This window comes from Oncorhynchus mykiss, chromosome 30 (assembly GCF_013265735.2).
Source record: "Oncorhynchus mykiss isolate Arlee chromosome 30, USDA_OmykA_1.1, whole genome shotgun sequence".
Lineage (NCBI taxonomy): Eukaryota > Metazoa > Chordata > Actinopteri > Salmoniformes > Salmonidae > Oncorhynchus > Oncorhynchus mykiss.
Window position 1 is genome coordinate 38,686,507 of NC_050570.1, and position 23,806 is coordinate 38,710,312.

The 23,806-nt window shown below is 41.8% G+C and overlaps 1 protein-coding gene across 1 annotated transcript in view; it reads right to left on the reverse strand.

The window, feature by feature from the left end:
- LOC110521804 (inactive tyrosine-protein kinase transmembrane receptor ROR1) overlaps positions 1-23,555 on the reverse strand; it is a 196,080-nt gene extending 172,525 nt beyond the window's left edge. The window contains exon 1 of the mRNA XM_021599678.2: positions 23,241-23,555. Within this exon, the coding sequence (XP_021455353.1) occupies positions 23,241-23,346 (106 nt within the window). The 5' untranslated portion in view covers positions 23,347-23,555. The remainder of the gene's footprint in view (positions 1-23,240) is intronic.
- Between the last annotated feature and the right edge of the window lie 251 nt (positions 23,556-23,806).

The following is a 23,806-nucleotide window of genomic DNA, read 5'->3' on the forward strand; positions in this document are numbered from 1 at the left end:
GCCAAAACTATAGTTTGTTAACAAGGAATTTGTGGAGTGGTTGAAAAAATAGTTTTAATGATTCCAACCTAAGTGTACGTAAACTTCCGACTTCAACTGTATGTCATATACAGTGTCAACGTTTATGATCACTGTGTTTGATGCGCAGTTACAAGGCTACACGGCGTCACATCCCTGGGTTGTTCTGAACAGAATTAACCTGTTTGTCTATTGTGAAGAAGATTTGCCACGAAACACGCACCTGAATGACACCTTTCTATGCACACCAGCATTACGATCTGTTTCTCTGACTTGCCCTGTGAAAGCCTAAAAATGTTAAGATCGTATTTTATAACTTCACTATTCATGTTGACAATAGAACAAGCTTTCAAATGATGCCCGTCTGACTCAGTTTTTGGATTGCGTAAACACCAGTAATTGTGCGAGGGCGGGGATGCAGGGTTGTGTTCCAAACAAAACAACTAGCGTGCTTGCTTTAGTCCTTCAATGGCACAGCTAGGAGAGATGAAAAAAAAAATATATACTTTTAGTTGAAGACTTAATTACTTAGGAACTGTGCACAGTTTGGAGAGGTGTGTGGCCACTTGGAGACACCAGTTAATCCTCTCACTCAAACCCTTGTAATGTTGTTGTCTTCTGTTGCACCTACCCCACATTTCCCAGGAATATTCTTATCATGTTGCTGAATGTTTTCAGTTTTTTCAGATTTGGTTATTAACAAATGCCGTGAAAAGTACAGTAAATGTAAAATGCACATAAAATCAACGGTGTAATTGATTGGTTCAGTCTTGTGTCAGGTGAACTGTTGTGTCCTCAACTTTGGTCTAATCATTTTCCCACGATCTCCAAAGTGTTCCCTTTCAATTTCTAATATGCTTTTCATATTTCTTCTGTAAGAAACATTTCAATTTAGCCCTTCCCACAGTTGTAAAGGGTTAAGTACCTCTACCAAATAATATCCAGCTAAACATTTTGGGAAATATTTAAACACATCCTGTCTTTTAGCAACTTAATCGAGCGATTCACAAGAACTGAAGCACTCATTTCGGTATGCTCTCCTTTTTCCCCACAACTCTGATGATGTAAGAGTGGTTACCGGGAGCATTGTCTGACTGACAGCCAGGTGGTACTTTAGCGGTGTAAGATGAGCGAGATTGGCCGTAACCACGACTACGTTGTTTATTCACCGGCCAATTGGTGTGAAACACTGAAATCCTGTGACCGAGGGCGAGAGGAAAAGGCGCAAAAGGCTCCCAAATCTCCCCCTGATCCCTGCTTTGATAGACAGGGCTCCAAAAATAACACCCACTAAGGTGCCCTCTTCCTGTCCAGAGGAGGGAGACCGGGAGAGAGAGGAAGGGCGGGAAAGAGGGAAATGGAGAGTGGCAGTGAAAGAAAGACAGGGGAATTGAAGGAAATGAGAGGGAAAGGGAGAGAGTGACAGAGGGAAATGAGTAGCTAGAGAACTGACCAGGGAAGCAGTGGCAGATAGAAAACACTTGAGAGTGGGTAGTACTATTTTTATGTGTCAGAGAAAGGAGAGTTAGGGGTGGTGATAGGTGATCCTATAGGAGGATGGATGGGATGGAATAGTCTTGGTCCTGCATGGCTGCTGACTGCTGACTTTCCCTCTCTCTCCTTCTTTCATTACGCCTGGTTCAGGGATTTCCCCCACTTTCGCTTTTGAAAAACAGTTGTGCATTAGTTTATGATATGCTGATACTTGCCTCTACCTGACAGTGCGGTCGGAGAGACAAAAGCTGCTTCTCTGTTCTGGAGGCTGTTCTGATATCTCCTCTGGTCTCAGTAGAGAGGTGAAATATGCTGCTGGGGGATTGCTCTTGGCTCGGCTTCCGAGGGAAGAGGTTACCTTCTGGGGGATAGAGCTATGCTGCTATGCTGCCTGCTGGCCCGGACTGCCCCTAGCTGACAAACTGTTCTACATTGTTATCTTTATCTCTTTCTGGCTCTATGTTATTCTGGCGATTATTTTTCAGACCGGGCCAGGTCCGTGGAGGAATCTCCCCACAGAGACAGCATGGAGCGGAGCTTGGCTGGCCCTAAAACGGCCCTGGCTCTGGACCCTGGATAATGTTGAGGTTAAGAAAGAGGCCACGGTACAGTGTGCACAGCAGGGATGGACTGTGTTTTTACTCACTGGAGTAAGCTTGGAGGCTGGAAACTCAGGCGGACTCTCTGGTATAGTATTGTAGCAGAGAGAGAGAAAGCGGGAGAGCGAGAGAGAGAGAGAGAGAGAGAGAGAGCGAGCGAGCGAGAGCGAGCTGGAAGACAGAGTTTGGGAAAGTGAAAGAAATTGTAAAGGAGAGAACAAGAAAGAAAGAAAGAAAGAAAGAAAGAAAGAAAGAAAGAAAGAAAGAAAGAAAGAAAGAAAGAAAGAAAGAAAGAAAGAAAGAAAAGAAAGTATTGCCCTGTCCCAGGTGAGGAAGTGAGAACCGGAGAGCAGCTGGAAGTATTTTCCCCCTCAGTTACCAGGCAATGAAAAACCCACAGTCATCCAGATGGGACAGGGGGCATACACCTTCTACTAGAGAGTAAATATACACACACACATACACAGTCAGCAGCCAACCTGCATTCTCTGTGTTATTCCACATATCTCTGCACCACAGCTAATTGCTTTTGCATTACTAAGCAACCAGGCCATCTTGGTGGCATTCCAAGACCACCTCTGTGACAACGAACGCTGTAAACCTACCATAGCGTGTTGCTTTGAACTTTTCTAGAGTTTTGAAAAAGAAAGAATAAATTAGATTTGCTCTCACAGAGCCACAGCTCTCTGAAACACACACACACACACACACACACACACACACACACACACACACACACACACACACACACACACACACACACACACACACACACACACACTAGTGGTTTATTTTCATCTGGACCTGCTAATTAAATCATACCTCAAAGCATATAAATATACTGAACAAAAATATAAACGCATCATGTAAAGTGTCGGCCCCATAACGCACGAAATTGAATGTTAATTCCTCTACCATAAGCCGCCTCCAACCGCAGACCACGTGTAACCACGCCAGCCCAGGACCTCCACATCCGGCTTCTTCACCTGCGGGATCGTCTGAGGAGGGGAAGGCTGGCCTTGGCTCCCCAGTGGGTGGGCCTATGCCCTCCTAGGCCTGCGCCCCTGCCCAGTCATGTGAAATCCATAGATTAGGGCCTAATTCAATTATTTACAGTAACTCAGTAAAATCTTAGAAATTCTTGCATGTTGCATTTACATTTTTGTTCAGTAATAATATATAAAATTGTATGATAATGATAATGCCGTTAGTAGGTCTATATGTCTATTGAAGAATCCGTACAAGTAGACATGTAGCTGGTAGATAAGAATCTCATTAAAACTCATCACAAGCCTGTAGTCTGTGGTTCATGTGACTGTGGGCCTGCAGAGAGCGTCAGGAGGCTAACCAAAGAGAGAGAGAGTGTGTGTCCAGGCTGTTGGAGCCATCGCAGGGACCATTAACTCTGAGGCTAATTCATTTAAGTCACTATAACTCTCTCCGGTCAAAGGGCAACCATCAATTTACCCAACCTTCCGAGGATTGGTGTTTGCGTGTATTTGTGTGTGGGTGGGGGGGCAGGCTGGTGGTGTGTGTGTGTGTGTGTGTGTGTGTGTGTGTGTGTGTGTGTGTGTGTGTATGTGTGTGTGTGTTTGTGTGTGTACGTGTGTGGCACGACAGTTTTAGTAACGAGGGGGAGATGAATAATTTGTTGTTTGAAGGGGGGGGACGCAGCGGAGGAATTGGACACACACAGAGAATTATTAGCACGTGCTAATACAGACTTCCTGTACACACTCCCTTCTCGAAATCCGGTTTGAGAGTTAATTGATTAACTAATAAAACTAGAGTGCATTTGGAAAGGACAGACAGCGGGTCACATCTGCCTGTCACTGTGACTGTCCAGGGACCAAACCACAACCATGACATCGGCTGTGATACACCGTGCTGTAGGGGGGAATCCAATAATCAATTCTGAATCTACAACAAAAATAATGACAGAATGTTCCAGGGATGGATAGGGAGCGCAAAGAGACTGACATCCTTATGAGCAGACAAGCGACACGGCCCGTCAAGCTCTCCCACAGCACACATGGCAGACGCACGTACACACACACACCGTAGGTAACCTATGGTTAGAGCGTTGGGCCAGTAAACGGAAAGGTTGCTGGAACGAATCCCAGAGCTGACAAGGTAAACATCTGTCGTTCTGAGCAAGGCAGTTAACCCACTGTTTCCCGGGCGCCGAAGACGTGGATGTCGATTAAGGCCGATTCAGAGGGGTTGGGTTAAATGCGGAAGACACATTTCAGTTGAAGGAATTCAGTTGTACAACTGACTAGGTTTCCTTAGTGGTTTATTTTCATCTGGACCTGCAAATTGAATCATACCTCGAAATAAATCTAAAACTGTACATCATCAGAAGGTTTCGCCAAAGAACTCTCATACTGTTAGTAGGCCTTTATGGTCTATCGACGAATCTGTACTAGTATACATGTAGCTAGAAGATATACTGAAAATCAGTTTCACAGAGAATAAAAATCTCATAAAAACTCATCACAAGCCTGTAGTCTGTGGTTCATGTGACTGTGGGCCTGCAGAGAGAGTCAGGAGGCTAACCAAAGAGAGAGAGTGTGTGTCCAGGCTGTTGGAGCCATGGACCATTTACTCTGAGGCTCATACATTTAAGTCACTATAACTCTCTCCGATCAAAGGGCAACCATCAATTCACCCAACCTTCTGAGGATTGGTGCTTGCGTGCATTTGTGTGTGGACGGGGAGCACAAACAGACAAGCGACACGGCCTGCCAAGCTCTCACACAGCCACAGCTCTCTGGAACACACATACACACTGAAGGCAAACAATAACAGCAAGCTTGTCTTGATCGGTCCAGTGTTTGGACTGCCCTCTCAAACAGTCATGAATCACAACCAGTCAGTGTTACGGTGCTCTACTCCACTTGGTGGGCCGCACCGGGCGGCCATACCAAATCAGCGGGCCGACGGTGCATGTCATAAATAAGAATCCACAATGACCAAAATAGGGAAGCAGGTACGGGTCTCTCTCTCTCTCTCTCTCCCTCCCGTGGAACAAGCCTGGCCCATGGCCCTGAGGGTGTGTATCTTCCAGACAGCACTATTACTAAACAGTGTTATAGAAAACATTGGTTTCCAATGAACAATTGTTGACGCCTAGGTTGGGGGCATTTGGGGCCAATTCAACTACAGAAAGACTGATGTGGAGGTAAATAACTATTGTGGTGGAGCTTAATGACCTTGCGTGTGGGGAGGTAAAACCCTTCTCGTCTGTAAGCTTAGTGCTGCAGCAACGCAGGTCAGACAGGTCACAAAATCACGACTGCGTGATTTAGAGCTTCCAATCCCTTTTAAAACCTCTTGAAGTTAGGGGGTAGTATTTTGATGTTTGGATAAAAAACGTTACCAAAGTAAACTGCCTATTTCTCAGGCCCAAAAGATAGAATATGCAGATAGTTGGCAGATTAGGATAGAAAACATTCTAAAGTTTCCAAAACTGTCAAAATATTGTCTGAGTATAACATAACTTACATTCCAGGCAAAAACCTCAGGAAAATCCAACCAGGAAGTGCGGTTTTTCTGAAACTACTCTGTTCCATTGCAATCCACCATTTAAAGGGATATCAACCAGATTCCTTTCCCTATGGCTTCCACAGGGTGTGAACAGTCTTTAGACATAGTTTCAGGCTTTTATTCTGAAAAATGAGCGAGAATGATCACATCACGTTAGTTCATGTGCGCGCCACTGGAGCGAGACCTTGTCTTTCTCTCTTGTATTGAAAAGTTTACCGTCCGGTTGAAATATTATCGATTATTTATTGTAAAAACAAGGTTAAACAGCGCCTGGCATTTTTTCTCTTGCTCTCTCGCTCTCTCGCTCTCTCAAACTCAGGAGGCGATGCAGTTTAATTTCCGGCGCTGTTGAAATTGATGCTCTCAGAAAGAGAAGCCTCAGCAATGGGGGTACAGAGAGAGGCACCAAAGGGTGAACCTGAACTTGGGCCGGCTCCAAAACCCTGGTGCCAGACTTGGTAAACATCAAACGGTAAATGAAAAAACTGTTAAAAGTGGGGATATGAAGAAAAAGGCCTCTCCAACAAGTAAACAAAACATTCCCTTCAACGCTCCACCTCAGAGATTCCATGGAGGCCAAGTGACCTTCCGCATCCCGCAGGATAAACGCATTAATTCCTGGTCTCTGCTGTACTCAACATGCTCTGGTCTGGCACACATCTACACAATCACACACATCTCTGAGATAGGGGAGAGTCTCTGTCTGCTCACAATGCAGAAGGTCCAGGCCAGGAGCTCCAATAAGGAATTTAACTACTCCTTCCATTACCATTCCGACATATTCCACCTTGCCCACAAACACTGAGACATCAAACAGAAGTCTAAGGCCTCCTTCAAAGGGCCTACTGGCTTCTGGTTAACACATCCAGCCAGTAGGGCTCTTAAGTGGCTCTCGTCTCAAGTAAATACCTTGACAATGGGCAGACAAATTGAGAAATCAGGGCTCCTCTTCAAAAGGTTCACCCACTGGTTAGCGCATCAAGCCTGCAGAGCTCTAAGTGGCTTCCATCCTTTGTAATGCCTCTGTGAATATGCTAGGGGAGGTGGGTGAGATCTCTTTCCCAGGTTTGAGAAGGTTTCAAGGGGGTTGAGGGGCTGCAGAGGGAGCTCTAACTCCCTAAGGTCTCAGCCTGGTCCCAGACGGCCCAAGTCCTGTCCTGGCACCACACTGTACATCACCATTGGTTCCCCTCTGTCGGCACATACTTGGGCAGAGTCCTCGTGGGCCGTGGCTGGGTCCTTGGCTAATGATCACTCAGAATGAACCAAATGAAGCCTTTTATTTCTGGATTCCTTGGTCGGTGTGGTCACAAGAGTAGAGGACAGGGAGAGAAAAAGGGAGGGGGAGAAAAAGGGAGAGAGAGAGAGCGAGAGAGACAGAGAGAGAGAGCGCGAGAGAGAGACAGATAGAGGGGAGTATAGAGAGAGAGAGAGCGGGAGTGAGAGAAAAACAGTGACAGAGAGAGTGACAGAGAAAGAGGAATAGCAAAAGACTGAAAGAAGCTAATAGCTCTGTCTTCACAGAAGAATTAGAGCCGGTGAAGAGGGAGTGAGTTAAATTGCTTCTATTGATGCCAGGGTGGTAGGTGGCCCTTGCCTGCACTAGCCTCTTGGAGACTCCTGCAACACACACAGGCAGGGTCAAAATGCCATAACCACCCCAGTCATGCAGTAGTAGTAAGGGCTCCTTAGTCCTCAAGCCCTTTGTTCCTGAATGGAGTGGCTGAGCAAACAAGGACTGCTGTTTAATTGTCAGCCACTGATGGGAACAATGTGACAAAGGCTGAGCCTATACAAACAGGCTGTGTCCTGCTCGTTTCTGTTTGACTGAAGCTCTGGAGGCTGTGGAGGCTGTGGAGGCTGTGGAGGCTGTGGAGGCTGTGGAGGCTGGGGCTCTGTGAACAGTCAGGGCAGTGGAGACCCTGGAAACCATAGGCCTAATCCCTCAGCAGTCTTAAATACAAAGTATTACTTTACTAACTGAATCCCTTTAGAGAGTAGAAAGGGAACGGGGGAAAAAAGCGTCAGGAGGCAACACAGGAGACCATGGAGGGAGTGAATTCCTCATAAAAAGTTGCTGTCAGTGACTTTGAATCCATCGTAAAAACGTAAGGTTCCAAAAAAACTACAGAAAAATCAACTGTCTTCTTCCAAACAATGTCATTTTGACGGCATATAAGTCTACAGCAGAGAATAATCATCATCTTTCCTCTTTCTCCAATTACACAAACATTTCCAGGCGCCTCAACAGGCAGATTACTCATGACCCAACTTTGGCCGTCCTTTCTTTTGACGCACAGAAGCAACACCAATCGACCAAGCCTCAATTATCCTCCCTAAAACAATGGGATGAAAATGGCCTAGACTTCCCCCAATCCTGTTATAAATGCCTCTCATTGAGCTGCTACAACATACACGGTGCATTCGGTGGCCAGAGTCGGCGTGTCCAACCACTGGCTTAGACCTAACCCTCTTTAAAGGAACTAATCTTCAAAGAGAGTAGATTTCCTAACCTTCAGACTACAGCAGGATTAAAGTTTGTACGGCTACTGAAACTAATTACCAACCAGTAAAAGAAGAGAAGAGTTAAACACACGTTTGTATGTTAAACAAACAGGGTAAAAGAGGCGGAGTACTGCTAAACAGCTTAACGTGGAGGCCAAGCAGGTTCAGTACAAAAAAGCACACACAAATATGTAGTACCTCCAAATCAACTTTGCCCTCTTAAGCCTATGTCCCTCTCTCTACTCACAGAGACTGTGGTAATAAGGAACCATGGTAATAAGGAAGTGTTTTTTTTGTTTTGTTGCCTTAACATAGCTCCGTAATGAACACAAATCATTAGAGGCCCATAAAATGACATTTCCTGCAATCCAAACTGGCCTGTTTTAGCGCTCAGGGTGCTAGTTAGCCAGACGTTATTCTCACCAGAAACACCTGTAGAGAGGAGAGTGCTACCTCAACTCAACAACTCACCAGGAGAGAGCGAGAGAGAGAGAGAGCAAGAGAGAGAGAGAGAGCGAGAGAGAAACCGTGAAAGAGAAACAGTGACTGTCACGAGGAAAATTAACATGGTATTTTGGTGCCTTCAAAAAGTATTCATACCCCTTGACTTATTCCACATTTTGTTGTGTTACACCCTGAATTCAAAATGGATTAAATATTTGTTTTTCCTCGCACCCATCTACATACAATACTCCATTATGACAAAGTGAAAACATGTATTTAGACATTTTTGCAAAAAATATCAAATTTACATAAGTATTCACACCCCTGAGTCAATACATTTTAGAATCACCTTTGGCAGCGATTACAGCTGTGAGTCTTTCTGGGTGAGTCTCTAAGAGCTTTGCACACCTGGATTGTACAATATTTGCACGTTATTCTTTAAAAACAATATTCAAGCTCTGTCAAGTTGGTTGTTGATCAATGCTTTCAAGCCAATTTAAGTCAAACTGTAATTAGGCCACTCAGGAACATACGTCTTCTTGGTAAGCAACTCCAGTGTTTTAGGTTATTGTCCTGCTGAAAGGTGAATTTGTCTCCCAGTGTCTGTTGGAAAGCAGACAACCAGGTTTTCCTGGTGCTTAACTCTATTCTTTCTTTTTATCCTAAAAAATCCCCTACTCCTTGACGATGACAATCATACCCATAACATGATGCAGCCACCACCACACTTTGTATTCAGGACATAAAGTTAATTTATTTGCAAAAAATGTTTCAGTTTTACTTTAGTGCCTTTTTGCAAACAGGATGCATGTTTTGGAATATTTTTATTCTGCACAGGTTTTCCTTTTTTTCACTCTGTCATTTAGTTTAGTATTGTGGAGTAACTACAATGTTGTTGATTCATCCTCAGTTTTCTCCTATCACAGCCATTGAACTCCTCACTGTGCACAGCAAATTGTCCAGTGTTGCTTTTTCAGTGTAACATTTCTAGTGTTGATTCAGGAGTTAAATTCACTTTTTACGAGTGAAATGAACAGTGGTGTAAAAGGACCCCCAGTGTTGGTGTTAATAATTAGAGTTATTGATCTACACTGTGGAGAGTAAAAACAGTAAAACCACACCCATCATTATCATATTTCCCAGCATGCTCTATTGCATCAACAAGATGAATAACATACATTTTTCTAAACTAATCCAGTGAGTTAGTTCGATTTATTGCACCTGTTACTGAAATGGTTGTTCTGTTTAAAAATGGTTTAAGTAGTGTTTTAGGTGAGTTTCCTAACCCTGACAGCCAATTGCCCACTGTTGGCTATCCTAACTCTGGCTGGATTCCAAGAGGAATTACACATCACCTTGCAAGTAGTGGTGTTACATTTGATACCGGAGCGATGACGCATGCGTCAAAATCACTAAGCAGTTTACTTCCAAGCAGTGTGCTGATTCTTCTTTATCAGAAGAATGTCCGAAGCTTCACTTTGTCGAACAACCACCGGTTTGGTATTGGCTGAGAGGAAGAGGGAGGCCTCGAGAGGCTTAGTAGCATAGCCTTTCTTTCCATTGAAAACAGGCGGTTGACGTCAAAAATCCTCATTGAATATTCAAAGAGTATTACAATATGAGATGTATTCACCAATCCAAAGAAAGGATAGGAGGTAGCAAGACAGCCCGCCGTGCCACTTTGTGGACAACGACTCCCATTGTTAAGGCGGAGAGACATGCATCTTGTCAGTATAACCAGAATCTTTGGTATTGGTTTCGGTAGAAGACAAAAAGGCTACCCTGTGCACATGCTACAGCGTGTCATTTGAGTGTTTTAAATGATTTTGACCAGCAGGTGCCACTAGTGTAACATTAAAACGTGCTGATCAAAGCCTCGAGTAATGAACCTATTTTTGACACAATTGGATGGAAATGCTCAATGTTTAAAGGGATAATCCATCCCAAATTCCTATTTTTAACACTGTGAAATAACACTAATATCTGAAAGCAATGTTTTCTGTGAACAAATGTTTCATTATGTTGTAATAAGAAGATTGGTAGAACTGTGATTTTTTTTTTGGGGGGGGGGGGGTCTGTTTCAGCTCAAGTCTATTACAAAACCCACAATGCAATGATCTCCCTCTCCCTGGGCTGACTAGCTGGCTAGCTATGTAGCTAGCTAGAAAACATAGCTACACACAATAATACCAAATATCAATATCAGCATGTGAAGCAACTAGCTTGCTGTAAAATCACCTAAACAAATACCACTATCAATTTAGAAGTTATCTCACAGAGTTCGTCTCTGCCACTGAGCTCTAAATGGAATCTCTGCCAAGAGCGAGACCAGCATTATGTTGCTTTCCCACTGGGATAATTGTGAGGAGATTATTTTAACACCAGTACAGTGGGACTCATATGTTCACTGAAAATGAGTGACATTTACTTTCAGAGTTAAATTTACACCATTGATTTTGCTGTGCGAATTCCCAGAGTGGTTTCCCTCCTCTCCGGCAACTGAGTTAGGAAGGACGCCTGTATCTTTGTAGTGACTGGGTTTATTGATACACCATCCAAAGTGTAATTAATAACTTCACCATGCTCAAAGGGACATTCAATATCAGTTTATTTTACCCATCTACTAATAGGTGCCCTTTGCGAGGCATTGGAAACCCTCCCTGGTCTTTGTGGTTGAATCTGTGTTTGAAATTCACTGCTCGACTGAGGGATCTTACAGCTAATTGTATGTGCGGCGTACAGAGATGAGGTAGTCATTCAAAAGTCATGTTAAACACTATGATTGCATAGAGAGTGAGTCCATGAACCTTATTATGTTACTTGTTATGCAAATCTTTACTCCTGAACTTATTTAGGCTTGCCATAACAAAGGGGTTGAATACTTATTGACTCAAGACATTTCAGCTTTTCATTTTTAATTCATTTGTAAACATTTCTAAAAACATAATTGACATTATCCATTTTAAATTCAGGCTGTAACACAACTAAATGTGGAACACGTCAAGTGGTGTGAATACTTTCTGAAGGCACTGTATTCTATTAATCAAGTTGTGTGAATACTTTCTGAAGGCACTGCATTCTATTAATCAAGTGGTGTGAATACTTTCTGAAGGCACTGTATTCTATTAATCAAGTGGTGTGAATACTTTCTGAAGGCACTGTATTCTATTAATCAAGTGGTGTGAATACTTTCTGAAGGCACTGTATTATATTAATCAAGTGATGTGAACTAACACATTTCTGATTCCTGGTACTAAACTGATGGTCCAGTGGTTTTCACAGCGCAGGGCAGAATGTTTGAGGTGGGGGAGAGAACAGAACAGAAGCTGGATTTCGAAAGCTCAAACCGTCGCACATCCATTCCTTTCTGCCTTTTTCCTCTCACACAGAACACAGTGAGTAAACACACACAGCCATGCCAAGAACAGCGTGCCAGTCAACTCAGATAACAGCAGCCAAGTGTGGATCCACAGCCAAACCGAACAGTACACCAGCCAGGTACAGTAGAGCTGCGACACCATGAGGGTGAGGGAGTGGGACAGAAATGGGAAGAAAAAAGGAGAACGAGCTAGTAAGTGGGAGAAAGAGAAAGAAAAGAGAGAGACAGCAAGAGAGTGATCCTGGGATGAGTTTGGGAGAAAAAAAATTGGAATAGGGAGAAAGAAAGAGGGAGAGAAGGAAAAAAAAAGAGAAAGCAAGAGAGAGAAGGAGAGTGATCCTTGGGGTGATTTTAGTTTAAGAGCTAGGAGTGGCAGCAGCGGGTGCCTGCCAAGTGCCAAGGCATCCCCATCCAAAGCCCTGATGTCATGGGTGGCAGGGAGAAGGCAAGGAGGTTACCCTTCCTCAGACAGACTGTTTCTCAGATATACGAGCCAGCCAGCCAACATTAGCCCCATCACCAGTCACCACAACCACTGCTACTCTAGCTCTGCTCTGCTCTGCACTGGGGAAGCATATATGAGTGATCTGTTCCTAGATGGACATGATGCTGTGGGAAATTATGAATGCATAAAAGCCCTTCTTCATGGAGAGAAACCTGATGCTGCCTGTCACATCTTTGGGAGAATGTTTTTTTTTAACTTAAGGACAGAGCAAGGAAAAATGAAGGAATGCCTCTGTTGACTGATAAATTGCATGTATATTTTCATTTTAAAATAAATATTAATCTTTGGCTAAGAATCCTGTTCAGTATTTTTTTTAATCAGCTCTGAGAGAGTGTGGCAACGTACAACGGCCTAATTTTAGGCGACAAGAGATTTTGCCAGTCTGCATGCAACGCGTTCCATAACTTCTTTGGGATAGGGGGCAGCATTTTCACTTTTGGATGAATAGCGTTCCCAGAGTGAACTGCCTCCTACTCAGTCCCAGATGCTAATATATTATTAGTATTGCATAGAAAACACTCTGAAGTTTCTCAAACTGTTTGAATGATGTCTGTGAGTATAACATAACTCATATGGCAGGCAAAAACCTGAGAAAAAAATCCAACCAGGAAGTGGGAAATCTGAGGTTTGTAGTTTTTCAACTCAGCCCCCATTGAAGATACAGTGGGATATTAGTTATGTTTCACTTCCCAAGGCTTCCACTAGATGTCAACAGTATTTAGAAACTGTTTTGAGGATTCTACTCTAAAGGAATTGTTCGGTGGAAGATTAATGAAGTTTTATGTTAAAAACATCGTAAAGATTTATTCCATACTTAGTTTGGCATGTTTCTACAGGCTGTGATGCGCTTTTGGATTTGTTTACCAAACGCGCTAACAAAAGGAGATATTTGGACATAACTGATGGACATTATCGAACAAACCAAACATTTATGGTGGAACTGGGATTCCTGGGAAGGAATCAAAGAAGATCATCAAAGGTAAGTGAATATTATTTTATTTTTTTCTGAGTAATGTTGACTACCCAATATGGCGGGTATCTTTTTGGCTGCTTTGTTGCCTAAAGGCTGTACTCAGATTATTGCACGGTTTGCTTTTTTGAAATCTGACACAGTGGTTGCATTAAGGAGAAGATTATCTAAAGTTCCATGTACAATAGTCGTATCTTTATCAATGTTTATTATGAGTATTTCTGAAATTTGATGTTGCTCTCTGCACAATCACTGCATGTTTTAGAACTACTGAACGTAACACGCCAATGTAAACTCTAAAATTTTTTTTATATAAATATGAATTTTATCAAGCAAAACATACATGTATTGTGTAACATGAAATCCTATGAGTGTCATCTGATGAAGATCATCAAAGGTTAGTGATTCATTTTATCTCTATTTGTGCTTTTTGTGACTCCTCTCTTTGGCAGATTTTTTTTCTTCTGTGGCTTGGTGGTGACCTAACATAATCGTTTGTGGTTCTTTCGCTGTAAATCCTTTTTGAAATCAGACACCTTGGCTGGATTAACGAGGATTTTATCTTTAAAATGGTAAAATACTTGTATGCTTGAGGAATTTTAATTATGAGATTTTTGTTGTTTTGAATTTGGCGCCCTGCACTTTCATTGGCAGTTGCGGGGGGGTTCCCCAGTCCTAGACAGGTTAACCAGGTTAACCTGTCTGGGAACTCGGATATTCTAGCATATTCTAGCTTTTCTAGCATATTCTAGCTTTTACGGCTGAGTAGCAGGCAGCTTAATTTGGGCACGTTTTTCATCCAAGCTACCCAATACTGCCCCCTACCACAAATAAGTTAAGGGCTCAGACACACCAATAGCGTTTGCTGGGCAAGATTACTTAGCAGCTCTGAACGTAATTTGTGAACCGGGTGTGCACCGATTTTACATGTCGAACTGCTTGAAAAATGTTGGCAGTCAGATGTTGACAGCGGGTGATCCCTAAAACACAGCACACTGAATGATCGGCAGACGAACGCTAGATTTCCCGAATGATAGACCCACATTCGGTGCAGTGTTTGAGAGCCTTAAGTCCTTAATGCAATGCAAACAGGCTTAAGAAATGTACACTGACATATTTACAGTGGAATTTTTTTAAAATGTCATTTTATACCTTTCAGTGAAATGTACATATATTTTTCCTACATTATTGCATAGCCAAAACAACCCACGGGGTGCATTGATGCATGTCTAATAATGGCACCTTTTAAGTATCTTCTTAAATAATAAATGTCATTCTTCTGTCAAATAACTGATCATTTAGGCACATTTTTGACACTGAGTCAAGGAAACGAGGCCCTTAGCTACAATAGGAGTTTTAAAGAACAAGTCAGATCTACAGCAAAGAGCCAACCTCCCTTTTTCATATCTGTTAAACTCTTGAGCCCATGGATATGCAGAGGAGGTTTCTCTCTCCGCCATGCCCTCACCTCCACTGTGCAATGTAGAGTCAGTAATTACAGGAAGGGGTTTTCCATGCTTGGCTTCAGTTTGTAATGAAGAAACTTTATGAAACCCTCTCTCTAGCACAGAGAGGGCAGAGACAAAACGAGGATATGACATGAGAGTGGACAATGTTTAGCCTCGAATCATATTCCCAAGACTAAAAACCTTTTTTTTTTTAACAAAGCTTTCTGGGGAGATGGTGTTTCTCAGAAGGATTTTAGATGACAAAGGAACGTGAATACGTATGCTTAAATAGCATGAGGTTGCAAGGGGAGAGTGACATACGCTGTAACGGAAAACTGTCATTTATACAGTCAGTTTAGGCATTATCATCAGTGAAACACTTGGAAACCTTTTACTGCAGCATACTGTAAAATGGTGCATTGTGGGAAATTGCTGTAATTCCACCCCACACAATTCAGTACCGTACTATATCTTTAGAGCGGCAAAAAACAAGGACCTCTAGTGGGTGCATGGTATTGTTCTATCTGGCTCATTATCATATTTTGAGGTATGCCTGGTAAGAGGTTATATTTGTTACACCCGTGAGTAAGAATGCTGTACCAATTTAACTCTTATGTGGTCATAATGCAATATATTATGTCTAGGAGACAGATTGAAGTGGCAACAAATCTTAAACTTTAACTGGATAATAGTTCTGCTGTGTCCTTTTGGTCTAGTTACCCTGTAGACGCTGCCAGTTTTAAAGCCTCTAGAATTGCAAGTAATAAAAAATACCAACTATAGTGGTCAAAAGGTCTTTGGTGCTCCAAAAAGTAGTGATGGGAAACTAACCTTCCTTAAGATTTGAGGTTTTCCAGGCAATTCTGTTGAAAATAGGTTAATTAAACAAGGCTTTGCTCAACACAGCGTACACTAGTGGCACCTGCTGGTCAAAACAATTGAGAGCAGTGAGATTATTATAGACGACGTCCCACACGCTGTAGTGCGTGCACATAATAGCTTTTTTGTCTTCTACCAAAACCAATACCAAACCAAATCAGGTGGTTGTTCGACAAAACAAAGCTTCGGACACCATTGATCACGTGGTTCTAATAAAGGGATACAGGCATCAGCATATTGCTTCAAAGTAAACTGCTTAGCGATTTTGACACATGCCTCGGCGCGCCGGTATCAAACGTAACCTCCCTACCAAAAAAACTGTAATGTATTCTGTAGGGTGGAATTACAGTACCATTCGAAATAAAGCAATTCTTTCCCCACCCACAACATTTTCCCACAATGCACTATAATTTACAGTATGAAACGTTTCAGAGTATTTTATTGTAATACAAAATATTATATAATTTAAAGTTTTCTGTAACAGTGTAGCTCTGCTACTACTGCCAGTTGCTTCACTACAATCACTACAAGCCCAAACATACAACAATCATAACTTGAGGAAAGAGACGGAGGATAAACAAATTAAATAAAAAAATGGATGTCTTATAGTGGTCGTATTACATTTGTTCATCTAATCCACATCCATCAGTTTTATGTAACATTACACAAGAATTCTATAACCATCAATTAAACAATAAGCCAAGACAAGACATCTTCCAAACATTGTGTATGTTGAGCAATACTGCCATATAAACTTGGCAAACATCTGAGGTTATTAACAAAGGGGAAATAGGTAATTGCTATTGCATGACATACTTTACACACTGTTGTTTGAAAGTAACAAGGGGCGTGGAGTGTATGATTTATGACTTAGTGCTGATTAATAGGTGTGTGACTTTCTTTTCTTTCCAGATGCTTCAAACTGGACCCAAATTGTCCCAAAAACACACACACACAATGCACGCACACACACTACATCTGTTTCACACATACAGTTAATCTTCCACATTCCTGGAAGTCTGAGAAGGCTTTTAAAGATGCACTAGTGGATGGCTGAGTTACTGTACCATGCATTAGGAGAAGAGATGAGAAAGGGGTATAAGAGCTCAGCTACCAGAGCTGAGGAGGGCGAGGACTTTTCAGAGTCTCCCTGAAAGAGAGAGAGTCCACGGGGTGAGTTTTTTCAAAGGTAAAGTGCCTTTAATGTCAACATTCTGTCTCGTTCAAAATCTGCCGTGGAGGTAGTTCCACCCAAATGATTTATAGCCCTCTGACTGTTATGAAAGAGTAAGAGAATGAGACTGTATCACGGCCGATTCCGAATAGCTGTTTCTTTCCACTCCTCTTTTCCAGTCTGCTGGTTGAGATGTGAAATGGTTACGAGGGGGTGAGTTTTCCTCCTCCTCTGTTCCTGTTCCATTATAAAACCCCATGTGAAGGGGTTATAACTCAGACAGTGAAGTATCTTGGATTAACATTCTGGGCTCCTGACTCTAGTCTGAGAGAGAGAGTGGCATTCCAGAATATGGCTTTAGAAAGCTCTGCCTCCTCCAACCATTGTAAATAATATCCAAAACCAATAGGGAGGACTGGTGTAATCCAAACAAACCCAGACACATCTTCTAGCTGGAGATTAATCACACATAGACAAACTGGGTAACAAATGAAAATCCTATTTGATTCACAAGAGGGCAAACCAAAATTGGAAATGAATGTCCAATGTCCTCCGTTCCAAACTATCCAATACTTCACATAAGGCCACAGACACCAATCTGGGCATCTTCATCCTATAGACAGCAGTTATGAAGGTTATATAGAGCAGTTAAAAAGTTTATATAGAGTCATGGGATGTTTATGCCCTTTCACAGGTTAAGTGTGGGGAGGAGAATGATTGTTTGGCTTAAGTCCTATTCGCCCGGGACTAGTAGTACTACAGAACATTGGTTATGTAATTGTTACCCCAGCATGTCCGTCTTTCCGGTGGACAATTCGAACGGGATTAGTTTGGTCAAACTGCCCCTGTAATTATTTTTTTCCCCTCATTCACAATTGACCGTTATGAAGGAAGCCTGGAAGCTCTTCTAGGCTTCCTTAGACCCACCTCAATTTGCATAACGTCCCAACAGATCCATAGATGACGCAATCTGAAATTGTACTCCACACTGCCCTCATCCACCTAGATAAGAGGAATACCTATGTGAGAATGCTGTTCATTGACTACAGCTCAGCGTTCAACACCATTGTCCCCTCCAAGCTCGTACCCAGAACACCTCCATCTGCAACTGGATCCTGGACTTCCTGATGGGCCGACCCCAGATGGTGAGGGTAGGCGACATCACCTCGGCCCCGCTGATCCTAAACACAGAGGCCCCACAGGGGTGTGTGCTTAGTCCCCTACTGTACTCCCTGTTCACCCACGACTGCGTGGCCATGCACGACTCCAACACCATCATTAAGTTTGCTGACGACACGACGGTGGTAGACCTGATCACCGGCGACGATGAGTCGGTCTACAGGGAGGAGGTCAGTGACCTGGCAGTGTGGTGCCAGGACAACAACCTCAACGTCAGTAAGACCAAGGAGCTGATCGGGGACTACAAGAAACGGGAGGGCTAGCACACCCCCTTCAACAGGGCCGCAGTGGAGCAGGTCGAGAGCTTCAAGTTCCTCTGTGTCCAAATCCCTAAAGACTTAAAATGGTCCAAACACATGCGCCCAGTTGTGAAGAAGGCGTGACAGCACCTCTTCCCCTTCAGAAGTTTGAAAAGGTTTTACAGCTGTACCATTGAGAGCATTTTTACTGGCTGCTTCACTGCCTGGTATGGCAATAGCACCGCCCTCGATTGCATGGAGCTACAGAGGGTGGTGTGGACAGCCCAGTACATCACTGGGGCCGAGCTCCCTGCAATCCAGAACATCTGTAACAGGCGGCGAGGTAGGAAGGCGCGGAAAATCGTTAAAGTCTCCAACCACCCAAGTCATTCTCTCTACTTCCGCACGGCAAGCGGTACCAGTGCATCAAGTCTGGCAACAACAGGCTCTTGAACAGCTTCTATCCCCAATCAATAAGACTGATAAATAGCTAACAAAATAGCTACACAGACTATTTCAGTTAACCTTGTATCTTTATTGACCTTTAAGTTTTGCACTGTCTATGCACACTCACTCCATCATCTGCTCACTCACATATAACATGCACGTACACTTATGCTGACTCTACACACACCCAGTCACATACAAGCTGCTGCTACTCTGTTTATTATATATCCTGTTACCTAGTCGCCTTACATATCCACCTCCATCACTCCAGTATCCCTGCACATTGTAAATACGGTATTGGAACTGACCCTGTATATAGTATGCTTACTTTCTTATTGTGTTCTTCATATTTCTTCCTATTTCTCGTGGATTTTTTTCCTTTCTAGTATTACATTGTTATTAATGAATTATTGCATTGTTGGGTTTTGAGTTTGCAAGAAAGCATTTCACCATACTTGTGCATGTGACATTAAAACTTGAAATGCGTTAATACTGCCCTGCCGAAAATAAAAAGATGAAATGAGGTGGACTTTTTGTCTTAAAGTAAACAATTGGAGTGCCGCCATTTCCCAATGTTCTTGAACTCGGCATTTCATTTGAAGTCATTACTCTCAGCATCAGTCAGTACTGTACCACTGAGTTTGCTTTAAAACCAATTTGATGTCCCCTATTTAGGGGACTAGTGGCGGTTCTAGAACAGTTCCAACAGTCTTTTTTTGTACGGCGCAACATCCATTTCTGTATACTCAGCTAAATAGCAGAGTCTCCCCTTTCAGCTGAACCTGCCTAAGAGGAGCTGAGATGGAGAATGTGAAATCTGACACCTCATTTGCATAGGGAGTGACATGTCAACTTTTCTAGCCTATCCAGACAAAGGCTAGATTTATTCTGATTGTGAAGCTCAGAGCCCTGCATGGGATATGGCATATCAAAAGGGAGGGCCTAGGGAATGCAGCACTGTAACAAATTGCTGTAAATTTACAGCAAACCTTTCCAAGTTAGCTACTGTAATTCTATATTAGAGAACTGTAAATAGCAATGCATTATGGGGGTTCAATGGCATTCTGCTACACTGTTGTAAAATTATACAGTAAAGTATTGTATAACCTGTTTTGCTGTATTTTTTTATTGTTTTTATCTGTCTCATTAACACATTTGGATGCATGCCTTGTAAGAGGCAATATTTGTTGCACCCATTAGTGAAAATGATGTACCCCACAGAATACAGTACCATACAATTTAAAAATATTCTTCCTGTAAATCTACAGTAACTTACTGGCTACTGTGTTACCAGTAATTTACTGTAAGTCAATACCACCCCATAGAATACAGTACCATAATGTAGTGATGGGGGAATGAAGCTTCATGAAAGCCTTTGTTAAACCCTCTACAGGTGCAAGTGATATAAAAATGCTAAATATTAATTGGTATGACATAATTACATATTCACTGCAAGCGATTGCTGTAATTTTACTACAATTTAACAATAAAGTGCTGTTTTGCTGTATATTTACTGCAGCATTCTGTAAATAAAAAATGATAGGCATTTTGTGGGAGGGGAAGAATTGATGGCTCATTAACACATTTTGAGATGTGCCTTGTAATTGGCAAAATTTGTTGCACCCGTTCATGAGAATGCTGTACCCATTGAACTGATATGTGGTTGTAGTGCACTAAATGTTTTTATTATTTAGGGGACAGAACGTGATACCAGGTCTTAAACTGTTGATGATTGACTATTGAACTGTGTCCTTTTGATGTGTTTTGCCCTATATTCACAGCTGTTTGGGAGCCTTTGTTAATTCCTCTGCAAGTGATACGAAACACCAAATATTCATAAATATGAGGTAATATACAAATACTTAACAGCCAAACTGCTTGCACTAATCTCATGTATTTACAGTAAAACACTGTAAGATATCATAATTACAGTAGCATTTACTTTCTTACAGTATTGCACTGTGTCATTGCTCTGCTTTTTACAGTAACTTACAGGAAGCACGTTACCATCAATATTACTGTAAAGTACTTTGCATGGATGAGGAAATAAAGCTTCCTGAAGCATTGAGGTTTTCCAGCCAATTGTGTAAAAAAAAATAGGTTCACTACTTGAGGCTTTGATTCACATAGTGTACTCTCCCGCACCTGCCAGTCACAAACATTTAGAGCAACATCCTCATTATAGATGACGTCCCACACCAAAGCAATCAGGTGGTTGTTCAACAACACTTCTGATAAAGTCATACAGGCATCAGCATACTGCTTAGCGATTTTGACACATGCCTCGGAGATCCAGTATCAAACATAACATCACTATTTTGCACTAGCCAGACATGGGCAAAGAAATATAAAAAAGGTCTCTTGCAACAAATGAAGGATATTTTTTGAAGACCAATGCATCCTTAATAACTACAACAACATTCCCAGTAATGGTTACGGCAACGTTTTACTTGCTATCTCAGTGATATGTGTGTTTCTTTTTTAACAACCTTAGATGAATGCACCGACTGTAAGTCGCTCTGGACAAGAGCGTCTGCTAAATGACCAAAATATGGATGTTGAAAATGTGCATTTGCAAAGCACCACTGCCGGGTATTATTCTAATGAGCTCCACCCTCAAACTATTTGTATTTGGATCAAATGTGGCCTTGTTTGGGGGCGGAGGTCAATCGAATAATATGCCGCAGTGTGCTTTGGAAGTGATCATTTTCACATTTACATTTTGGTCATTTAGCAGACGCTCACATCCAGAGCTACTTACATTAAATTAAATTAAGGTAAACAAGAATAGGCCAGTCATAGCAAGTAAAAAGATTATGCTACCAGAATGTTGTAGTTAAGCGGGCTACTTGCTAGTATATATTTGTATTAGAAAATACAAAATACATGTATTATAATTAAACTGTTACAAAATAGGCTACTTTAATTGTAGTTCGGGCCAGTGAAATACAAATGACAAAATAGGTATTGATAATATTGAAATACCTATATAAAATGCATAGCTCCCTGCACTGTAAATCTAACAGTTTACTAACCACAGTGCTTCCAATAATGCAATGTCAATTCTAGAAATAGAGTATGTTCCTGTAGTCAGGAGTTCCAGTTAATATGCAGTTCAATTTGTGTTCAAATTAAAAGGTCCTGTAAATCTACCATAATTTACTGTCTTCTGTGCTGCCAGTAATTTACTGTAAATGTACAGTTACATACTGGCTACTGTGCTGCCAGTAAGTTACTGTAAAAATTTACAGGCCATTTTTTACAGTGCAGCAAAAGTGGTCCCATCTCGCTGCAATATTCTCAAATTGATTTATAGCTCTCAACATGAAAAAATACAAAATAATTGAGTAAAACTTTAACAAAACCACTTTCTCTGGGTCACAGAGAGACAACATCACATTATGCTTAAAACTGTAGTTGGAAAAAGGGTGCAGACATTTGAACGACATCTCTGCATCACTCCGAGGATGCAGGACAGAACATTCTCTGTCATCAGTTATGTGAAATGGTGCCAATTTTGTAGTCACCATCTTTATTTTACAGAATAAAGAAAGGTGAAATCTTATAGTAATTTGTTTATATTTTGATTGTTAATATATTTAGAAAGCCCTATTGCCTCTTTTTTTTATTTTTTTTATATTTTCATAATATTTGTACTTGTACTTGAGCTTGTGCTTAAAAAATGAGTACACCTCAGCAATTTATAACACTTTTTACCAGAAAGGTGAGTTCCAGACTTTTCTAGAACTATGCATAATTACTAATAGTACTAGTAGTTACTAGTAGGCACTCTCGTGATAAATAATTACTTTTGGGATTACATAGATTACACTTTAGATGACATTTAATTACAAATGGAGGGACACACACAATGGACCTCCAGCTGGGAGTGAGATGGTTATCCCCTCCATCATCACCTGAGAAGAGAAGTCCCTTTGTCTTTCAATACTGGAGATTATAAATCAATGTTTAAACTGGCTTTGTTTCAAATATAAAAGACTTGGCGGTGAACAATACTCGAACGCTTATTATGTAGCGCCTTCCACAGATAATTTAGCTCTTGTTGTAACAGTAAGATATGTTATTATTAATGTAGCCTAATCAATTATAACACGTTTGTTTAAACAAGTAGCCTATTTTAAAGCCAAAGAAAACGTATTTAAAGTCCATATAACCATTTGAAAATCACCCCCCAAAAATACACGAAAAAAATTACAATTAAAAAGAGGAAATTCAAATTGTTGCAGACACGTCAATCGAATAGATTGATATAGGCTAGCGACCAATAGACTAGATTTATATCACCGTATTAATGGCTTAAAATATTAACATTAATGCCATAAAACGTTTCGTGTTTTTCTGATGATGCGACATTACATTGTAGCACCGTAATAAAAAGTCACATTCTTACTGGTCGCAGTCATCTCTAGAACGGCCTGGAGTAGCATGATGGCCCGGAGAATGTTGAGTTGACATCTCGGAAGACGGTCGGTCACTGTTGCCCGAGCAGGATACATTCCCCCGATTCTATTCTAATCCCTTTACATCCACTACAACCGTAAACGCACGTGTAAACGTTGATTTACAAATTAAAAAGGCACAAAATGTATATGACAACTGTCCACGCAGTCGTCCTTTCTCCCGTGTCTGTGTGTAATGTAAAGCACGAAGTTCTTTCTCTCTCTTTCCCTCTCTCCTCCGGAGTCCCACTACTTTCCTTCGAGCTCTCAGCGCACGCTTCCAAAACTTCTATGCCTAGTGCGGCTTGCCTTGCACGAGCCATCTGGCTCTGATTAGGGTTGGCTGTGTCGCCACCGTGTGTTGAAAATACATATTTCTTTGTGCAACACCTGCAAGACCGACAAGTCTTCAGATCGCGCCTACTGTATTTTTCACATACCGTTTATGACTTATTCATTGAGCATACAGTTTATTACAACTTATTAATTCACATATGACTATATTTATTAAACAATA